This window comes from Lissotriton helveticus, chromosome 5_1 (assembly GCF_964261635.1).
Source record: "Lissotriton helveticus chromosome 5_1, aLisHel1.1, whole genome shotgun sequence".
In the NCBI taxonomy this organism is placed as follows: Eukaryota; Metazoa; Chordata; class Amphibia; order Caudata; family Salamandridae; genus Lissotriton; species Lissotriton helveticus.
In genome coordinates this window covers 1,590,285,498-1,590,306,023 of record NC_136065.1, presented here as the reverse complement: position 1 = coordinate 1,590,306,023, position 20,526 = coordinate 1,590,285,498, and the positions used below count along the sequence as shown (strand labels likewise).

General features: G+C 43.7%; 1 protein-coding gene across 8 annotated transcripts in view; it reads right to left on the bottom strand.

The window, feature by feature from the left end:
* The window catches only part of AMPD2 (adenosine monophosphate deaminase 2), a 505,052-nt gene that overhangs the window by 108,701 nt on the left and 375,825 nt on the right, over positions 1-20,526 (bottom strand). For all 8 annotated transcript variants that reach the window (XM_078644773.1, XM_078644774.1, XM_078644777.1 and 5 more), the window contains 3 exons: positions 10,355-10,466; positions 2,659-2,845; positions 1,290-1,431 (listed from right to left, as the gene is read on the bottom strand). In XM_078644773.1, the coding sequence (XP_078500899.1) occupies positions 1,290-1,431; positions 2,659-2,845; positions 10,355-10,466 (441 nt within the window). The remainder of the gene's footprint in view (positions 1-1,289; positions 1,432-2,658; positions 2,846-10,354; positions 10,467-20,526) is intronic.

Genomic DNA, 20,526 nt, shown 5'->3' with positions numbered 1-20,526 from the left:
ATGCGGAGGGGATAGTGAGGCAGCGCAGGCGTGAGCACGTGGAGGGGTTAGTGAGGCAGTGCAGGCATGAGCACGTGGAGGGGATAGTTTGCGTGAGCACGTGAAGGGGGTAGTGAGGCAGCGCAGGTGTGAGCACTTGGAGGGGATAGTGAGGCAGTGCAGGCGTGAGCATGCGGAGGGGATAGTGAGGCAGCGCAGACGTGAGCATGTGGAGGGGTTAGTGAGCCAGCACAGACATGAGCACGTGGAGGTGATACACCTGGAGGGGATATACGTGGAGGGGTTAGTGAGGCAGTGCAGGCGTGAGCATGTGGAGGGGTTAGTGAGATAGCGCAGGCGTGAGCACGTGGAGGGGATAGTGAGCCAGCATAGGCGTGAGCACTTAGAGGAGATAGTGAGGCAGTGCAGGCGTGTGCACATGGAGGGGATAGTGAGGCAGCGCAGGAGTGAGCACTTGGTGGGGATAGTGAGGCAGCGCAGGTGTGAGCACTTGGAGGGGATAGTGAGGCAGCACAGGTGTGAGCACGTGGAGGGGATAGTGAGGCAGCGCAGGTGTGAGCACGTGAAGGGGATAGTGAGGCAGCACAGGTGTGAGCACGTGGAGGGGATAGTGAGGCAGTGCAGGTGTGAGCGCTTGGAGGGGATAGTGAGGGAGCGCAGGTTTGAGCACGTGGTGGTTGGGCAGGAATAACAGGACAGTAGCAATTTGACCCAAACGTAAAATAATGAGACCATGTAGATATCAGTGCATTGATGTAGGGACAGGAGTCACACATGTTGATGCTGCCAGGGGACACATAGGGATAAGGAGATCGTAGATGTACAAAGATGCAGTGTGTGTGTGTCATCACCTACGCCCTACAGTGACAACGCTCTTTATACAGCAGATAAGCATGAGTCACAATGTCTGCAGAGAGAGAGAAGCATACCACAGTACACAGGAGAGAGAGAGGGAGACAGAGAGAGAGAGAGGCACCCACAGAGTAACACGGAGAGACACTAAAGCATGAGGTGAAATTGGGAACCATGGTATCAGGATATAAAAGAAAATGCCTATGACAGCATGAACATCTGTGGTGTCAACCAGGAGTTGCTCCACGGTCTTACAACTCAAGACTCTATACACACATGGGATCTTTCTCCCTCACAACAAACCCACAGATCTCAAACACCAAGATTCACCCATCTCCCAGCTCCCTTTAGGGACTCATCTTGTTTGGTGAATTTAAAACCCCCCTCACACTGGACTCTTAGGCCCTCCTCCTCCTACAATGGCGAGAGGTTCTTACTTGTCCATGACATCTTTCTTGTTGTACACATGGACCACACCATGCACCATCTTGAGGCCACAGCCTATGTCCTCCGGCATGGATTCGGGATCACATTTCTCATATGGGTGTTGACGGGCGAATGGGTATCGCATAGAGATGTCTGTAGAACAGGATAAGAGCATAGTATGTTAAAGGGGAGCATGGGGGCAATGTAATCACCTAAGTCCCTGCTCCTTGTTCATAAATCCTTCCTTTTTTCTGTTGTCCTCAACCAGAATCCAGGTTTACTTTCTGGATTATCTAACCCCATCGACTGCAGGCCTTCCAACCGGCTTGCCCAGCCCAGGTTGTACCTCGCCCAGGCTGCACCGCCCCAGGTTGTCCCATCTCCAATTCATTATTTACCCAGGCTGCACCTTTTCTACAGTAATCCAGACTATTCCCCATCTTGCTGCATGAGCCTTAGCTGCCCTTCTGCAGGTTGTTATTCCACCAGGAGTATCATCCAACAGGCAGCTCATTCCCCAGGCTGTCGAGGTTCTGCCCTCTGGCCAAGTCTGTTGGGCCACAAGTTGTTCTACAAGGGGTTCCAGTCACAGTCTTTCCCCACTCAAACAAATTATCAAAAATCTCCAGCTGTACCAAACTCTCCCAACACCAGGTCGGCTGCCTGCCCCGTTCCTCAGTCAGGTGTCCCCTTGACCTGAGTGTTCCTCATCCTAGCCATTTATCTCACAGTCCTTTCATCCACCAACAATTTGTCACGCAGTTGGTCCCCTGCCTTTCTATCCCTGCCCTTATGCTGCCCTTTTCTGAGATTAGCCCATCCTAGTCTGGCCATCCCCAGTCGATATTCTTCCAGTCTAGTTTTCCGACTGAAGAAGCATGCCGGTTGTATGTCAATACAACGCGGTGTTTACACCACACTACCATTACAACGCTGGTTTTACAACGCAAGTCGTTACCACAACTTGCGCTGTAGGGTGCTGGACTTAGGAATAGTAAGATTTACTATTCCAACACCAGCCTACGTACAGTAGGGAAGGTGCTGGAATAGTAAATCTACTATTCCTTAGCCTAGAGCGCCCTCCAGCGCAAGTCATGGTAACGACTTGCGTTGTAAAACCAGCGTTGTAATGGTAGTGCGGTGTAAACACTGCGTCGTAATGGATGTTCCCCAGCATGCTCCTCTCCTAAGTCACACTCCACTTCCTCTGCCCCCAGGACCACTTCATCTACCTCCCTGTTACTCTAGGTTTCCTTCTTTAAAGCCCATATTTATCCTCTTGATCATTAGTAACCCCTGGACTTCTTTGTTCCAAATAAAGCCCTTCCCATTCTTCCCAATGGTCTCTCGCTCGTCCTTCATCCCTCTACCGGTCCTCACCTCCTTCCTCTGGACTCTCTGGTGTCCCCTCATGTTCCTCCGTCTCCTGCGGTTTCCCGCCCAGCTCCTGCAGGTACCGTGCAGTAGTCTTGCAGAAGCTCTGTAGGGACAGGGCCATGTACTTCTCACGGATAAAGAGGGCCTTTACCACACTCTTAGCGGCATCAAGGAGGTCTGTGAAGGGTACCTAGGTGTTGGTGGAAGATGGCTGAATTTAAGATTCAAACTTCTGGGAGAGCACAAGTACAATGAGTTTATGCCACTTTCTGCACACTGCTGAACTCCTTCCTTACACCCCTTTACATTCTTACCCTGTAACATTTGTATAATCCTCTTTACTTTGTTAAAACAAGGTTCATCCTATTTTGGACGTGGCCTGTAATAACTAAGATCAGGCTCGCTCTGATTTAGGGTTAGCACAGCTAGTTCTGCTATCAGAAGTAGCAAGTAATAACATTAAGAATCTTCTGAAGTGGCGCCCACAAGACTTTGAGTACTTGTGAAGCGATGCGTATCTAGAATTTTCGAGGCATACGTAGGTATACTATTTCTAGCCTCAGACTTTTTCAGCAAAAATCAGCCTGTGCAAAAATTCAGCGACTTATTTGCTTCTCCCGCAGGCATGCATTTTCATTTGACACCAAATGGAGGACTGATGTCTAGCTCCCTGACTGCCACATAGTGCATGTGGATCTTGGTGACGGACTTAGTCAATTCTAGCCTTTCCCACAGTTACCTGAGCAGTGAGCTCGTCCATGAGATGGCAGGGTTTGGACTGGCATACCTACGTGTACCAAAATCAGAAACCACACAAGCAAAATATTAACAAAGTCACAGCCTCCGAGCCAGTTCACTTCCAGTGGATAAACAGAGACAAAAAGCTACTTCGATATGCGAAATAGGATCTTATGCATTTCCAAGGGGTTTACATATGTTCACTTTCAGGCAGCAAATTCCATTTCTTGAGCAAGTAACCCGGAGGGAAGTTATGTGAAGGCCACAGCAGGCATGCTGCTCCTCCAGAGGCCTGATCCCATAGGTGGATTGAATCTAAAAATGCTTAATGCACATAACGCAAATCACAGCACTCCTCCACGCTATATGGCGGAGTCACAAAACCTTCAACATGGCGAAATGTCAACGAGGAGTGACAGTTCAGCCAGGCACAGCAAAACCCTTCCCTTTCACACTTCATAGTCTTCAACAACCCATTTCATATTCAAGCACTTACGTTTTAATGACTTCTGTCTTTCTGCATCTTTTGCGTGTTTTTGAAAATATTTTGCAACTGCAACAAACAATATAAGCTCAAGCCACGTTTTTAGAGAGTGCGCATTTTGAACGAAAAAGGCATATTTTATTTTATTTTTGGAAGCTTCCGATTGCTTTTGGAAGGCTGGTGGTAGAACACGATGTTCCACTGAAGGGGAGAATGTAACAATATGGGCCAAATATAGCAGAAAGTGCATGCAACGAGATCCTTGCTTCCAGGGATTGGCAAGCACTGTAGAAGCGAGTGAACGCATGCCAAGACTGACTGCTGCACTCATGAGCAAGAGCACAATCCCTGGCATGTGCCAGCCAGCCCGATGAGCGCCTGCGTAGCACCAGGCGCTCACTATTACATATAGGCAGTCGCCCAAGAACCTTAGTTTCACTATCTTTACCAATCCACCCTCTATGTGAGAGTTCAAAAGGAGCTTGACCAATATTTTACAATCTTTGCACATTATAACTGATAAAAACGATCATTTTCTAACGCAAGTAAGTAGGCGGGACAAATACATGTTCCAGATACCCATTAAGTACAACCCTCTGAAGTTTTCCAGGGGTTGATATTTCCAAGTTCCCCCAGTAACATCCCTAAGCTAGGATTTGTTTTAGCACGTTAGTGTTACACGCTGGGTTTTGTTCTAGCACGTGTTAGTATCACCCAGTTGCGTTTTGTTGTATCACTCTCTAGTATCCTCAAGTTGGGTGTTGTTCTAGCACACGTTAGCATAGAAATTAGTGTCTCCAACTTTGGTTCTGTTTTAGCACACGTTAGTTTCACTAAATTGGGTTTTGCTTTAGCGCACAGGTTAGAGTTCCAGGTTGTGTTTTGTTATAGCACACATGTTAGTGACACCAAGTTGTGTTTTGTTGTAACACACAGGTTATTGTTCCAAGTTGTGTTTCGTTTTAGCAGTTTTAGCACACAGGTTAGTGCCTACAAGTTGTATTTTTTTTTAGCACACGTGTCAGTTTCACCAAGTTGGGTTTTGTTTTAGCACACAGATTAGCATTCGATGTTGAGTTTTGTTTTAGGATGCGTGTTAGTTTCACCAAGTTGTATTTCGTTTTAACACACATCAGCGTTACCAGGTTGGGATTTGTTTTAGCACATGTTAGTGTCACAAAGTTGGATTTTGTTTTAGCACACGTTAGTGTCACTAAGTTGGGACTTGTTTTAGCACATGTTAGTGTCACTAAATTGGGATTTGTTTTAGCACACGTTAGTTTCACCAAGTTGGGATTTGTTTTAGCACAAGTTAGTGTCACTAAATTAGGATTTGTTTTAGCACAAGTTAGTGTCACTAAGTTGGGACTTGTTTTAGCACATGTTAGTGTCACTAAGTTGGGATTTGTTTTAGCACACGTTAGTTTCACCAAGTTGGGATTTGTTTTAGCACAAGTTAGTGTCACTAAATTAGGATTTGTTTTAGCACGTGCACTGAACTACACGAGGAGCATGTGATGGGCAAACAAGTGTTATCCTCATTGCTGCTCCAAGCCTCTTTTCCATCGTTCTTTAGTCTGCAAAAGGTCTCTGGACCCTCTCTGAAACAGCGCATTGCATACGTCTGGCCTTATTAAGCCGCCCGCCTGGATCCCTCACGGTATTTTGCAAATCAACAAGATTATGCCTGCTGGTCACGAGGGCGACAGACCTCTTTTCTAAATGCCCTAATAAGTAGCACATGGAGAGCATGACCCATCTGTAAACCCTGGAATGCGGCTCCATCCTGACAGAGGGGCTGTGTCCTTGCCAGTTCAAGGCCTCACAGGACCCTGTGCTTCCAGCATCGGGCACGTCGCGATCATTAGACGGCAGAAAGCCATCTATCACTTTTTTGTCCTCAACAAGCTTTTTTTCCTATGGTCAGTCTCAGCAAACAAGTTCTGTAATCCTCTTAATAGATTCATTTTGTTCTGGCGGGTTGGTCAATCTGATCTCTCGAGGTTCAGAAGAGGGGCGTTTAGTATAGAGCCTGCCCTCCTCCCCGAGCGCTCTCCTGAGTTTGGACCTTACCCTGCTTTTATTGTCTATATTAATATCATCTGCCTCCACTCGACAAGCAGACCATCCTGGCAACAGATACTAACACAGCCAGTTGGATCGTCCCCCTTGGTGCCAATGTGGATGTTCCTGCTTGGCCTCCTGCACAAGGTCTTTGCCAGGAGTATATCTTACTTGCTGAGAGCCTTCACTGTCAGGCCAGCAATTGCCCACACTTACACTACTGTGGCAAATGATGCTCTGCTGCAGTACCCGTCAATCCTTTTGCAATTCCAGTTTGCTATCGACTTCTTATGTGCAGGGCTACATCTCAGGAGTAGAACTTGTTCTCCGTCCACTGTAGAGTAGCTGTGAGATCTCTCATTTACCTATGAGTTCAACCAGGACTCATAGGTAAAGGAGTCATCTCTCTGACTGCTGCAGGGATGCTGAGAATGTTTTACAGTCAAAAATAATCTCTGCTCATTGGACTGATCTCTAACTGCCGAAGAGCAGCTGAACAGAAATCCCATGCCAGAAATAAAGCACGCTCTAGTTGGGTGGTTCATCCTGAGATATACCACCTCTTGCGTGCAGAGAAAACTTTGTGGCCCCATCCACAGAAAGACTGTGTTAGTAATGGAACTCTGTGACCCTCCTATGGTCCTGTGGATGCTTTCCTCTCCTCCGGCTGACATAGTATCAGTATCAGGGATGGGTACCTGGTGATGGGACTCAGTTTTCTTATTCTTGGTGATGCGGCCTCTAGATGGGGCCTGTTCCCCTTCTCTATGTAAATCAGTGGTCCCACGTTGGAGGAAGGGATACAACTCTGACATAAGTATCTTTTGGGCCAGATACCCAGTTTCTTAACACAAGCTACGAGGCGCACCTACATGTTATTCTAAGCTATCTGATACTTGCATTAGGCACAACTTAAATTAATGTGGCATTATGTCACTATGCAGTCCAGAACATTTACAGGAATACCTGCAGGTTTCGTTGTAGAAGTGTTTAGTTGTAGGGTGGCCTGTGTGGGAGAAGTTGGTTGAGGTGCGGACCCCAAAATTGGGACTTGTTGTAGCTTAGCACTTTCAGTTGTGGGAGACTTTGTCTAGGGCGGTGTGAAACCAATTTTGGCCTAAAAAATGTTTGTCCGTTTCCAAACAGTTCTAAATGTGTTATGCAAAATGCTTTGAATGTGATCTGGCTAGACAATGGGAGCTAGTGCAAGGTCACAAGAGCTGGTGCAATGTGGTCCAATGCTTCCAGGTGTAGAAGTGGCCCGCAGCTATATTTTGCACCCCTTGTAATCTGTATAGGAGGGATTTCTCCGATCCTATGGATCATTTATTTAGTACACACAAGAAAGCACAAGCACAGCTGTGGCTTGAACTCTGTGTGTGAAGCGTAGGCAGAGGAAAATCTGTCTTAAGATTCTGAGCATGTTTGTTGAAGGAATTCGCTACATCATCTATATGTGGCGTCATATTAAAATAACTCCTAGCTTTTTTGTGATTGTTTATAGAGGTGCTTCTCCTAGGTTTGCAGGCCAGGCCAGAATCACGTGCACAGGTCACAGTTTCCACATCTCTTGATTCTGATTGTGTCTGGGTTGAGCTTAAGATGGCTGGTGATCATCCACTCTTTCAACATGATCGGGCAGGGTGCCAATCTGGTGGGTTGAGATTCCTGAATTTGATCATTTTTGTGTCATCATTGTAGTTGTAACAAGACATAGCAAGCAATTAAATTATCCAGGCAAAGGTCTGAGGTAGATGTTGAAAATAAGGGGAGAGATTGTTGTGCCTCTGAATGTACCAGTATCCACGTGATAGGGCTTGGAGGTGAAAGGTTGCAGTGAGATAATGTGGTTCCAGTTGAATATGAACGAGGTAATCCAATCCCAGCCTTTTCCTTGGATATTTATCAGTCTGGTTAAGGCTGTTGGGTGGTGGACCACATTGAAAGCGGCCAAGATGTCAAGTAGGATCAAGGTGATCACTCTATCAGCATCCACTTATGTTCTTAGTTGGCCAATTGTACAGATTAGGATAGATAATTTATACGACATAACCCAAAGATAAATTCTGGAGTTTGTGGGCTGCGGCATTTATAATATAAATAGCAACTTACTAATGTCTTTAAAATAGATAATTCACTATTTAATTTTTGCACGAATTATATTAAAATTAGTCTTGCTGGTTCAATGAAACTATAAAAGATTAATTTGACATAAGTGACATCTAATTCTTTATAACATCATTCACATCCAGAATTCATTAAGATCAAAAGAACTGGCTCTTGTCATAACAGCATTCACTTTCAAAGTTGCTTCTTGTCAAAAGAGCACAGCCAGCATGTGTTTCAGTGGGAATTAGGACAACCACTTCTTCAAGGCATAGACGTAGGTGAATCCAGTCCTACCAGAATCTTCTCTTCATCATCTCTTACACCATCTTGAATGACCTCATAATATTCTTTCTCGAGTTTGGTAAATGCGCCAAAAATGTACTATTTAAAGATCCTTAAATAAGGTAAAGCATTATAAATAAGGTAAAGCATTGATTCTCAATCTCACCTCGTCTACATCGCATCATGGAATCTATCATCATGCTTCAAGCGTAACTCTCAAACCGAGAAACTATTAACAGAGGATTAATTCCCTGGAGGCGTTCACTTTCACCCAGAATAGTCACATGGAATATTGTTCAAGATTTATAAGTATTGCAAAAAGAATTGAGGAACTGCGTGGCCACGGTTCCGCTCACAACCGTGTGTTAGGATAGATCCTGTTCCTCAGGAAGAACGAAAGCTAGTCTGTGCAGCTGAAAGAATTTCATCTTTTCTGTGAATTTTCTCATTTGAATGTAATCAGCCTTTTCAATTAGTTTAGCCTAGTAGCGCCTGTTTGCTATTGGTCTGTAGTTTGCAGGGTATTTGGATGCAGACAAGTTTTCTTTAGCAGAGGTGTGATGGATGAACATTTGAGCTTTTTAGAAATGCTACCCGTCGGTGGTGAGGCTTTGGTAATGTTTTTCACAGCTGCAATAGTGTAGACTGGATTTCCTTGAAGAAATCTGGGGACATTGGTCAGCTGGAAATCCTGATTTTGTGGTGTCTGGCACTAGTCACTTAAAAGGAAGGTCCAACTGGGAGAACTTACAAAGAGTACTTCTTTCAGGTGTTTGGTTATGTGCAGATGATTTGGGGTGCATGGAATTTCATGATACCTTTGAGCTGTGGAGCATGTATAGCTTTTTGGCTTTTTTTCTAAGAAATGTATGACGAGAGCATCACAGAACATTTCAGAGAACGCCATTATTTGAAGAAAGTTGTAGAATGGTTCAATTTAGAATGATTCATGTCAAGGCATAACAAATTTATGCAGCCACCAGCAACATTCATAGAGGGTCCCCTAAAATGTCATTTGAAGTAGCAAACTCATAGATGTATAGAGGTTTTCGGTTGCGTTGGGTATTCTCAGCTGTTGTGCCCAATGTGCCCCGAAGGGGCTGCAATATACCTATGTTAGGAGTCTGCTAAGGATTTTAATGCACATTCATTCGCCTCATCCATGTTGTGGGCTGCCCTGTTGCTACACAGCAACTGATGGAAGGAAAACGGTAAGTCTGGAGTCGCTCTCCCTCACAGAAGTTCACTGAATAGAAGCAATTAGAGGATATCCACTTAATAAATTACAAAGTAGTACACAGGGATCCTTCCAGTGCACTCGCTACCATTTCATTCGAGAGTAGAAAATCACTAAGTCAGAGTAGAAAATGACTACGTCAGGCTCGGAAGTTCCTCAATAACTTGCCTCTTTGGCCAAACATTTAAATAATCAAATCCACCCACTACCTAATGCCTAAGTCCTCCTCACTCAGACACCAAAGACTGACTTCGTCACTTCACCCAGCCTTTCCATACTCTTGCTCTTTCCAAGCCTTTATCATTATGTAGGGTTATACTTGACTGCGGGCTGCCCATTGGAGCTGTAACAAACCATAATGGAAATAAAAGGTCTGCGGTTCTGCCTCCTGGACGGTGTTCAGAGTCCTCTCCAGCCTTGTTGAATGCAGAGTCTAGATTGCAGCTTGAAAAGGCACTCCTGGGCTCCATCTAACAGGGGCCCGAGTCATGACATGGGTAAAGTGAGGACGTTAGGGACTTCCTCCTCGGCAAACAATGTCTTTTCGTTGAGCTGCCCAAGAAAAGTGTTGGGGACTGGCACTTCTTCCATCTTTTTCTTTTCTACAAATTAAACTTTGCTACACTACCTTTACCAGGCCCACCACCATCAGCTGCAGCACCACCATCATGCCATGACTACTAGCATTATCATCCCTAGCCCCACCGTCATCACAACCACCAGCGCCGCTATCCCCACTGCGATGTAAGTCAAGACCTTGCAACTGTATAAACAGAAAGGCTTACGCCGCACTTCTCCTCTCCAGAAACAGAGACTTTTTGAAACTCTCGCTCTGCAACAGTCTCGCGTTCCTTGGTGCCGGTGTCCACTGCATCCTCCTCGTCCTCCGTGTAGGACCTGTCGAGAGGCAGGCAGAAAAACACGGCACAGAGTTAGAGAGGTGGGGATCAGGGAGAGCAGGGGACATGCAGCAGGGAAGAGATGAAAAGGAATGGAATGAGAGAGCAATGGGAAAAAAACAGAGATGGAGGAGAGAACATTAGAATTCAGGGGAGAGAATAGATAGTAGAACTCAGGGGTGGCAGCACAGGGAGAGATGGAGATGAGGAGGGAGAGAGAGGACTGGAGAAGGAAAGAGAGACGGCGAGAGAACAGAAGGTGGGGAGAGAGTGGATAGGGAAAGGCAGTGCAGAGAGGAGAATGAGAGAAACAGAAAGAGTGAGAAAGGGACAGAGAGAAATGTCAGGCTTGGAAGAAGACAGTAGAAAAGAAGAAATTAAAGGCACAAAGATAGGGGGCAATATGAGAAGAGAGATGCACCCAAAAAATCTCAAAATGATAAAGCGATTGAGAAAACCTTTTTTTAGTTAATTGTGCTTATATAGCGCCAATGCCGCCTAGGTGGCAACAACCTGCTTTAAGGAAGAGGAGGCGGAGACTTCGAGGGCATGTGGTAATATATACGATTGCAGACCACAGCTGAAAGAACAGATGGGTTTTCTGTTTTCGCCTGCACTTCATGAAGTCAGTTAGAGATAGAAGCAATAATAGACTATTACAATGGGCTTAGATTGTTGATAAACAGAACTGGAAAAAAATATGCAATGCAAAAGAATTATACGGCACAATTTTATAAAGTGCCTTGATTACGATTTGAAAAATGCATGTAAATAATAGCATTGTTGGATAGGGTTTTAAATAACTGACAGCAAAATAGCACATGGCTGTCGCCATACCTGATACACGAATCGAGGTCCTATCTACATTTTATTTATTTATAGTTTTCGTAAAGCGCTGCATACCACTTTACCGCTGCCTCTGAGCACTTCGATCACCAAGGCAAGACACCTTCCCACTGTCCCTAGGATTCCTCCTGCAATCGGGGGTGCAACTGGCGAGCCCATACTTCTAACTAACATTCAAAGCACTCACAAAACAAAGAAACAAAACAATCTTTCAAAAAAGTGAAATGAAGGCAGGAAAGACGACATTGCCTAGCACCACGGGATGGACCTCAGGGCACGGGAAACAGCAAAATACTGTCAAATCTGGGGGCTGCGGACATCAAACGGCAAAGAGAACAAATTACATTATACTGGAAAGCAGAGAAGTGCAAGCAACTCGGCAGTGGAGCGGGGGCTGTGAAGAGGAAGAGCAGAGGCCCCAGGACTATTGAGAGAACAGAGACTAGGACCATGAACGGTATCTAAAGCAACACAAATACAGTTAAAGACATGAATAATGAGCGCAAACAACCAGCAAAATGAGGAAGAACAGAGAGTGCAAATGTTCAGAGCAGGAGATGGAACATGAGGCATAGCGAATACTGGTGCAATGATGAGAGAAGAGCACTGGAAGACATAGGAGTATGCTTAGACTACTGACAGTACTCTCCAGTACTAGTAGCCCTACTCCTCCTAGTTACAGTGCTGTTAAGAGAGTTACACAACTAAATCCAAGTTCTGAGATGGTTGCTCTCTCCACCCTTTTACAAGTAATACAAATGGACTGCCCAATCTCTGAGCGTACGCACGCATCACCAGGAACTAAGGCTAGGATCTCTAAGGTGGACTGTCATGGAGACATGTAGGAATGGAAGTAAGAGACAGTACTGGTAAGTAATCAGGAGATTGCCCCACTTGCCTCTTCTTGAGAAAAGTCCTTTATAGTGAGGGATACCAAAGCAGAGGCGTCTTCCGGCTAATCCAGTATATGAGTAGGCGCAGTACAGCAGCAAGCAAAGCAACTACAAGGATTTAGGAGTGACATTCTAGTTTGCCATTTAAATTCAAAACCATCAGGAATCTTCTGCAGTCTACAAAAGATTGCAGAAACCTGATGGCAACAACCCAGGTACAGGTGCAGGATAAGGATAGGATACAGGCTGAAGGACAACCTACATGAGTTCTAGCCTTACCAAGGGACAGACTAAAACAAATATGGTTTGCATTAAAAAACTATTTAACCCAAATAAGTCAAAAGGGCAAAACCTAGACACAATGCCCTTCATTACCATGGACAAAACATCTGGGGCACCAGAGGGATAAATCATAGAGCTAGAAGCGAGTGCAAATAGTCTCACAGTTAAGGTGTTTCTCCCCAGGGCTTTTTCGATAAGAGGAATCATTACTTTGAAAACCCAAGCAAAGCCTTCACGAAAGAACTGTAGAAAAGACGAAAATTAAAAACTAAACGGGAAGTGATCCTCTACATCTATCCTACACTGGTATGTTTTCGATCACCACCCTTAGGATAGGTTTCTTAATAATCAATTGCATCTATTGCAACCCCACCCTTTCAAAACCCAACTCAAAAATATGAGAAACCTGGGCCACAGAGAGAGAGGGTTCTAGGAAACCTCCAAACTGATCAGTAATCAATAACTGAAGAAGCAACAACAAACTTTCTACGTGGCCCAACATATCTATCACAAATACCTAGTTTGGCAAGATATACCAGAAAGCCTGGGAATAGAAGAAACAAGGTAAATGCCTAAGCCTGCCTTATAGTCCATAAAGAAAATGCTACTTACCTGCAACCATTGGTTTATAGCTTATAGGACTGTAGATTCACATGCTGTTATTTGACAAAAAACAACCTAGGCAACCTAAAGTATAAAGGACAACGATTGATGTAGAGGGACACAGGCTGTCAATTATTATAAAAGCAGAATTTTATTCTCAAATTTAAAAACACAATGAGCAGTAACATAAAGCTGGTTTGAATGTATATTAGTCAAAAATTGTTACAAAGTAAAATTTCATAAATAATGCATTGTACATAGAGTGATTTATACAGTAATTTGTACATAATATGGAAACGGTTAAATTAAAACAAGAGGAAACAAATGTAAACAATTTCAAGATAATAAAAAATGGGTGGCCTAATTTTTCTCTACGCGCGTTTCGGCGACCAGCGCCTTCTTCTGGAGTTTGCCACGTGAATTTCTAAAAGAGTAGAAAAAAGTCATACAAAAAATACAATTATTTATAGCAAATAACCTGACATATTAAGGAAAAGTATATTTATCATCAATAATTCAGCCATTACGTGAACCCTTCTATTTTTCTAGATAACATCATATATTTAATAGAACTATTAGTCTTTGTTCATTTCCTTACTTATTCCATCCCCTTGAGTGGGTTATTTGTTATTCATTGTATGGGAACTTCTCTATTCTCCATTTACCAGGGTAGATTGAGAATAAACTAATAGATGGGCCTATGTACAATGGGGGGTAGTTGTTGAGCATCAGCAAACCTGGTTCTATCATTTACCATGATTAATTGGGTGCTCTAGTCATTGTAACTGAAAGGCAGAGGATAGCTATTAGATATTAATGTATCGAATTTATACTTACAGGTGGTAGTGGAATGGAGACGCTACACTGTGATCTGAGGTTTCGTGTTACAGTCTCTTTAAAACGTTGAGGCAGGCTATGATAAAGCTTTGAAATGAAAAGATTTTAAAATTGTAATCAATTATTTGTTTTTTGTGTGATGGATACATCTTTCCTTAGAAGCCTTGGAGAATCAATTGTCTCCTTTTTTTAAAAATGGTTCTGATAGTTTCACTTTTAGTGTCATTGTATTAGAGGTAATCACATATCAAATAGTTTCAATATTTTCAGACAACTGTTTTCTATTATACATCTAGTTGTTATCTCAATGAAGGAGACATTTTGTTCAGGATACACGACTGTTTAATTCAAATAACGTGATTACTACTAAGAATATATGCAAAGCTGAACCGCTGAATTTACATAAAGACTGACATCTGTCTAGTGGACTATTTCTAATTCTTCTTTAAATTCTGCTTTTATAATAATTGACAGCCTGTGTCCCTCTACATCAATCGTTGTCCTTTATACTTTAGGTTGCCTAGGTTGTTTTTTGTCAAATGAGATTCTTTCCCTGACCTAGGAACTATATTATCTATGTCTTCAGGGGGTCCTTGTTAAATATACGTTGATTCACATGCTGTTTACACTCTAGTTATTTAGTGTTGGGTGCAAATGTTGCAAATTGTTTTCCTTCAAGAAGAGGCTCAATTTTTGAGGTGACTCATTACACCTTCCCCGAAACCCACAATGCACCAGGACACAGAGTCCACCTTCGATTGTGGTATTCTCTTACAGTTAAGAGTATGTTTAGACATGCGAAGCAGGAAGTGGAGGAATATGTATTAAACATATGCTGTGGGGGGCGCAGAAAACTTTTACCTGCAGCTGCGTGTGGCCGGGCTTGGCTCCGCTGAGCGCTGTTGGCCGGGCTTGGCTCCGCCATTCCTCTTTTCCTTGCGGTGGGTGCTCCCGGCCGGGCTTGGCTCCGCCGGGGGTTCTGACTGACTACAACCCCCAGCAGCCCCATCGCGGCAAGGACGCCGCCGCCCTCACAACCAGGGAGCGCCGGAAGGCGCATAAAGGAGAACACGCCTCCTCGTCCCGCGGGACGCGCGCGGGCGTGCGCCGGGCTAAGCCCGGGCAAAGGGCGGGCCCTCTGTGGCCCTCAGGGGACCGAAGGAGACTGGACTGGGCCTGGACCCTTATATTTCCCTTTCGGACCAATCTCGCGCCTGGAGCGTGTAAGATATCTGATTAACTTTTAATTTTGTGTGTTATAGGTTGTTTTAGTATAGAGTGCTTAGATTGAAGTGTACCTGTCTGCAAGTATTAGTTCCATCTATATTTACAATGTCAAAACCCAAAAATGACAAGGTGCCGGTGGGCCCTGCTACTCTTGATAATTTCCTGGTTAGGAAAGTAAGCCAGATAAATAACAACAGACGTGCATCATTGGGGAAAAGCACTGTGGTAGGGGAAACGTCACTGGAAAATTCCCCTATCAGTTTGTTACAAGGATGTGCAATTAACTCGACTGATGTTATTTCCATTGACCCTCCAGTGTCCATCTTAGTTAATGTGGAGGCTCATTCTGACCCTCAGGTGCTGTCATGTCCTGATACTAGTTCTGATACTATTGTGTTACATGAGCCCCAACCAGAAACCAGGGCCATAAGAACTTGTAGAACACTGTCTCAAAAGGTAAATGGGAAGCAAGATAAGTAAAAAAAAAAAAAAGGGATGGTAAGGCTATTTTTAGCCCTGTATTACCAACCCCTTTTGTTTTTACGGGCACTAATAATGATGGTAATGATAATGGTGTAAGTATAACCCCTGATTTTTTAGCTTCGCTTATAAAAAATCTAGAAGCTTCTTTGACAACTAAATTGGAGGAGCTTATTAAACCATTAACGAGTAAGATAGATATCCTAGCAAAGGAAGTGACAAGGCTGGGTGGTCTGCTATCAGCAAAGAATAGTGTTACATCTAGTGGAATTGTACAATCTGGGAGGAAAGGTAAAGAACCTGTCGATATCAACGACATATGTAATAAGGCAAGGGAGAATGCCGCTGTTGCAGTAGCCACTGGTTTTGAAACCCCTACTCGTCCAGACATCCCTGTGGTAGCGGCTCCTTTGATACCATCTACAAAGCAAATAAACAGTAGAGCGCCCAGACCCCCGAGGCACAATCGATATCTTAATTTACCACCAGATTGTGCTCCGTTTGTGGCTGTATTAACTAATGTGCCCCCCTGCGGGACACATCCAGCATCTCCTTTTGATGAATCCCAATCCTCTTTGAAAAATAAGACTGTGTCTTGGCTTAACAAAAATTGTGGGTTCCCTGTGTCATACGCGGAACAAATTATGACAGTAAGACGTGTAAATTGGGTAGGGCCATCTAAAAAGACTGGGATAGGGGACTGTATAGTCGTAAATTTTAAACACCCCCAGCATGTGGCAACTATCCTTTTGAGAGCTTCTGCATTGGTATATAACACGAATAGTATTTGTGTACGTCCCTTGGGTTATTTTTATGCGCATCTGTGTAAACCTACTTCACAACAGAATTTAACCAGGCGGGGGCTTGAACCTTATACTCCTGTGCAGGAGTCTCAGTTTTTCTATAATGTTACTAATTCTTGTGGGTCAGGTGGGCCCATTAGAACTCATAACAGGAGTCCAAGTAACGGCCATTATCATTATGGGTCGAACGTAAATACACAGAATAGATTCGAAATGTTATCCGGTCTTGAGCAGTGTGATTGACTGGGGGCACCTGCGGCTCAGATTACTAGGGCTTCAGGTGAAACTACAAATTCTTTGAATCCGGTGGGTAGAACTTCAGGAATCCTTGTTGTCTCCTGGAATATTGCTGGTCTTGCGGCCAAAATGTCTGATGTAAACTGGGTTACTTACATCAAGCAGTTTTCTATCATTTGTCTCCAAGAGACCTGGGAGCTGGGCTGTAATCTGTTTTTAGAAGGGTATAGGGCCTTCTTTGTGCCGGCCTTGCCTTCAGTGCGGGGAAGGCCCAAGGGGGGTCTTGTAGTCTTTGTCTCCGTACTGATACCGTGTGAAGTACGGAGATTGGAAGCTCAGCACACAGGGGTCATGGGACTAATTCTATCTGGTGGTAATGTTCTTGTGGGACTGGTGAATTTTTACAATGCTGCTCTTGATAGTGCAGGTCCGAAACATATCCATGTTCTTAATTCCTTTGTCTCTAATTTTATGGAAAAAGTGGGCCATAACCTCATGATTTTGGGGGATTTTAATCTGCATCCATGTGTCGATCCATTGCACAAGTGTTTACCAGAAATGATCTGTGCGCGTGCAGATTGTCTGCATATGGAGCACACCTTAGAGGGGGAAATGTGTAATGACTTAATGAATGACCTTGACCTCTCTTTGGCTATGTCTTTAAAGGACCCTTCATACTGTTTTGATATCCCTACTTTTAAGGGACGTGGTAGGGGTACCTTCATTGATCATATACTTGTCTCGAGGACTATGCAAACATTTTTAGATTCTTTTTGTATCCTCCCTAGTGAATTTAGTGACCATAATCCTGTTACAATCTGTCTGAACTGCCCATGGGGGAAAATTTGTCCTAAAAATACTGTCCAAGGAAGTCTGGGCACAACAGATGGGAGGAGGCGGTTAAAATGGTCAATTGACTCTGCGGATGCACTCTATAAAAACATCTCTGAAGGGTGTGCAGAGGACATTGACGTTTGTATTAACGGGGGAGGTGAACCTAAATTGGTTCTAGAGGCTTATCAAAACATAGCGGAGAAGGTGTCAGCGTTCCTATCTGTTCCTAATAAAACCCACACAAAAGTAGGACCGAGATGGTTTAGCCATGATTGCACTGTAGCTGCTCGCAAGCTGAGGTTTGCTTTGTCAGCTTCCCCGAGGGATCGGGAGGTTGTAAAACTTTGTAGAAAGGAATATAAGGCTATTACTATCTCCCGTAAGGAGCTACTGAAGAAAGAGGCGTGGGAGGAATTGCTTGACCCCTCTACTTTGAATAGCAGCACCAAATTCTGGGCTTTGGTTAAGAAACCTTTCTTGACCGAGGACCCTGGTGACGGAATTACTTGCTGTATAACCAAAGAGGAATGGGAAGGCCACTTTAAAAGTTTATATTATTCTGAAAATGCTGGATCTATGACTGATGCCCCCTGTGACAGGGTTAGCCCTATTATCTTTTACGAAAGTGAGGTCTTGGCAGCCATAATGGGCCTCACTGCTAATAAAGCGCCAGGGCCTGACGGAATACCCCCTGATCTTTACAAGTCTGATCCAGTTTTTTGGGCTCCCATTCTGGTCGCCGTATTTAATGCTGCGGCCACTGCGGGTTGTCCAGAATCTTGGGGACTATCAACTATAGTCCCTGTATTCAAGAAGGGAGATAGGGGAAGTGCACTTTGCTATCGACCCATATCCCTAATTGATTCAATGGTTAAGATCATGGGGAGAGTTATACTTCAACGCCTAATAAGTTGGTCGAATGAGAACCACATTTTGACAATCTCTCAATATGGCTTCTGTGAGGGGCGCTCAACCATAACGCAGTGTCTCAATCTGTTCCTTATTCTGAATAAATATACTGTCGTTCAGAAGGGAGCAATTCATCTTGCCTTCATGGATCTCTCCTCAGCCTTTGACTGCGTTAACAGGGGGAGGCTGTGGAGGGCCATGAAGGACAAGGGAATAGATGGGGGTATTGTGGAGTTCCTTGCGGATCTGCATAATGAAACAAGAGCCAATGTGAGGTATTCTTCGACTGGGGAAACCACGGGTTGTTTTCCAATTAATAAAGGTGTACGTCAGGGGTGCATTATGGCCCCTTACCTTTTTAATTTTTATATAAATGACTTGGAGGCTGAATTACAGGAGATAAAATCTGATTGTCCTAGGGCGGGTGCGAGGGGTATTCCTCTGCTTTTATATGCCGATGATGCGGTCTTAATTTCACGAACAGAATTGGGTCTTCAGGCACTTTTGAATGGTTTTAATAAATTTATGTCTGATAGGGACCTCATGGTCAACAATTCAAAATCTTTTATAATGCATGTTGGCCGTCAACCTAAGAAGAAGTTCAATTTTAAACTGAATGATGTTCCGATACCCATCACCCAGTCGTTTTCCTACCTGGGTGTTTTATTTGATACGAAGTTGTGCTGGGCCCCACATTTGGCCAAGAAGAAGGGGGAAATGTCCAGGGTAAATGCTTCTATATTCAACTTTGCCTCTAAATTGGGGAAAAGCCAATTGTGGCTATGATGAAACTATATAACGCTAAATCCATAGCCACTGCAGTATACGGAAGCGAGATATGGGGCTACACAAACGATGACCAACTTCAAATAGCTGAAAATAAATTTTTAAAGCGTCTGTTGTGTGTCCCTGGGAGCACACTGAATTTAGCTGCTCATGAAGAACTTGGCTGTTTGCATTTATCGGACATTGTTGGACTGAAACCGTTGTTGTGCTGGGTAAAACTATGGTTAAGTGATGCAATCCCTCTGACCCACCTGATAGTGGAGGATCTCTTATCGCTTGACCACGCAATGCGTGTACCCTGGCTTAAATATTTGAAGTCCCAATTTTTGAAGCTTGGCCGCCTGAACCTGTTTGATAACCCGGGGGATATAGTTAAGGGTGATGTTGCTGCAATTAAGAGAGCTTTTTTCATGAACCGTAATGCTGTAAGAGATGAAGTAGAGCTCTTGAAACCTAATGTTAGAATGTATATTATGTTGAGTACTTGTAATGCAATGGAATTGTATCTAACATGCTCCTTCTCTACCCATGAAAACTTTTTGCTGACCCGTTTCAGGTTTAACATCTTTCATCAGCTTTTAATTAGACCCAAGTCGGACATTTTTAAGACACCTGCAGCTCCCTGTGGCTGCGACGGGAAGTCTCCACAGGATATGCAGCATTTTATATTTTTATGTACATTTTATGAATATCCCAGTAAGCGGTATCTGGTTACTCTTTTAAAGAAATTAAATTTTAATCAAATTAGACCCGCCCTTATGTACTTACAGTTGCTGCATCCTGACAGTGTCCTCCAGGTGTTAGAATTTTTAAAAATGACCATGAGACTAAGAAATTGTTTGGATGAGTAAATGTGCCTTAATTGCAGTTTATGGCACTATCGCACTTTATTTCGTATATTCTGTATATGGACCTTGCTTGCATTTTTTATTCTGATTCTGTCAATGCACTCTTTTTTATGATACATTTGAGTTGTATGTAATTTAAGATTGACTTTGTGATCACTGTGATGTTTTATTATGAATTGTTTATTGTGTGTACTTTTATGGATTGCAATATATCCGAAATAAAGTCAATTTGGCTATACTGTTGAGTGTGATTGTTTGAAGTAATACTCTCAACTTGCATTCAGGGAGGTGGAGGGTTCAAATGAATATGCAGCACTATAAGCTACAAACCAATTATAACAGGCAAGTAACGTTTTAGGTTTGCTGAATGTGCTGCTGTAGATCACATACTTTGCACCAACTGAAAATGCAATACCCATCTCCATACTCCATAAAACAATGACTTGCAAGCAGTAATGAAAGGCATTTAGGAC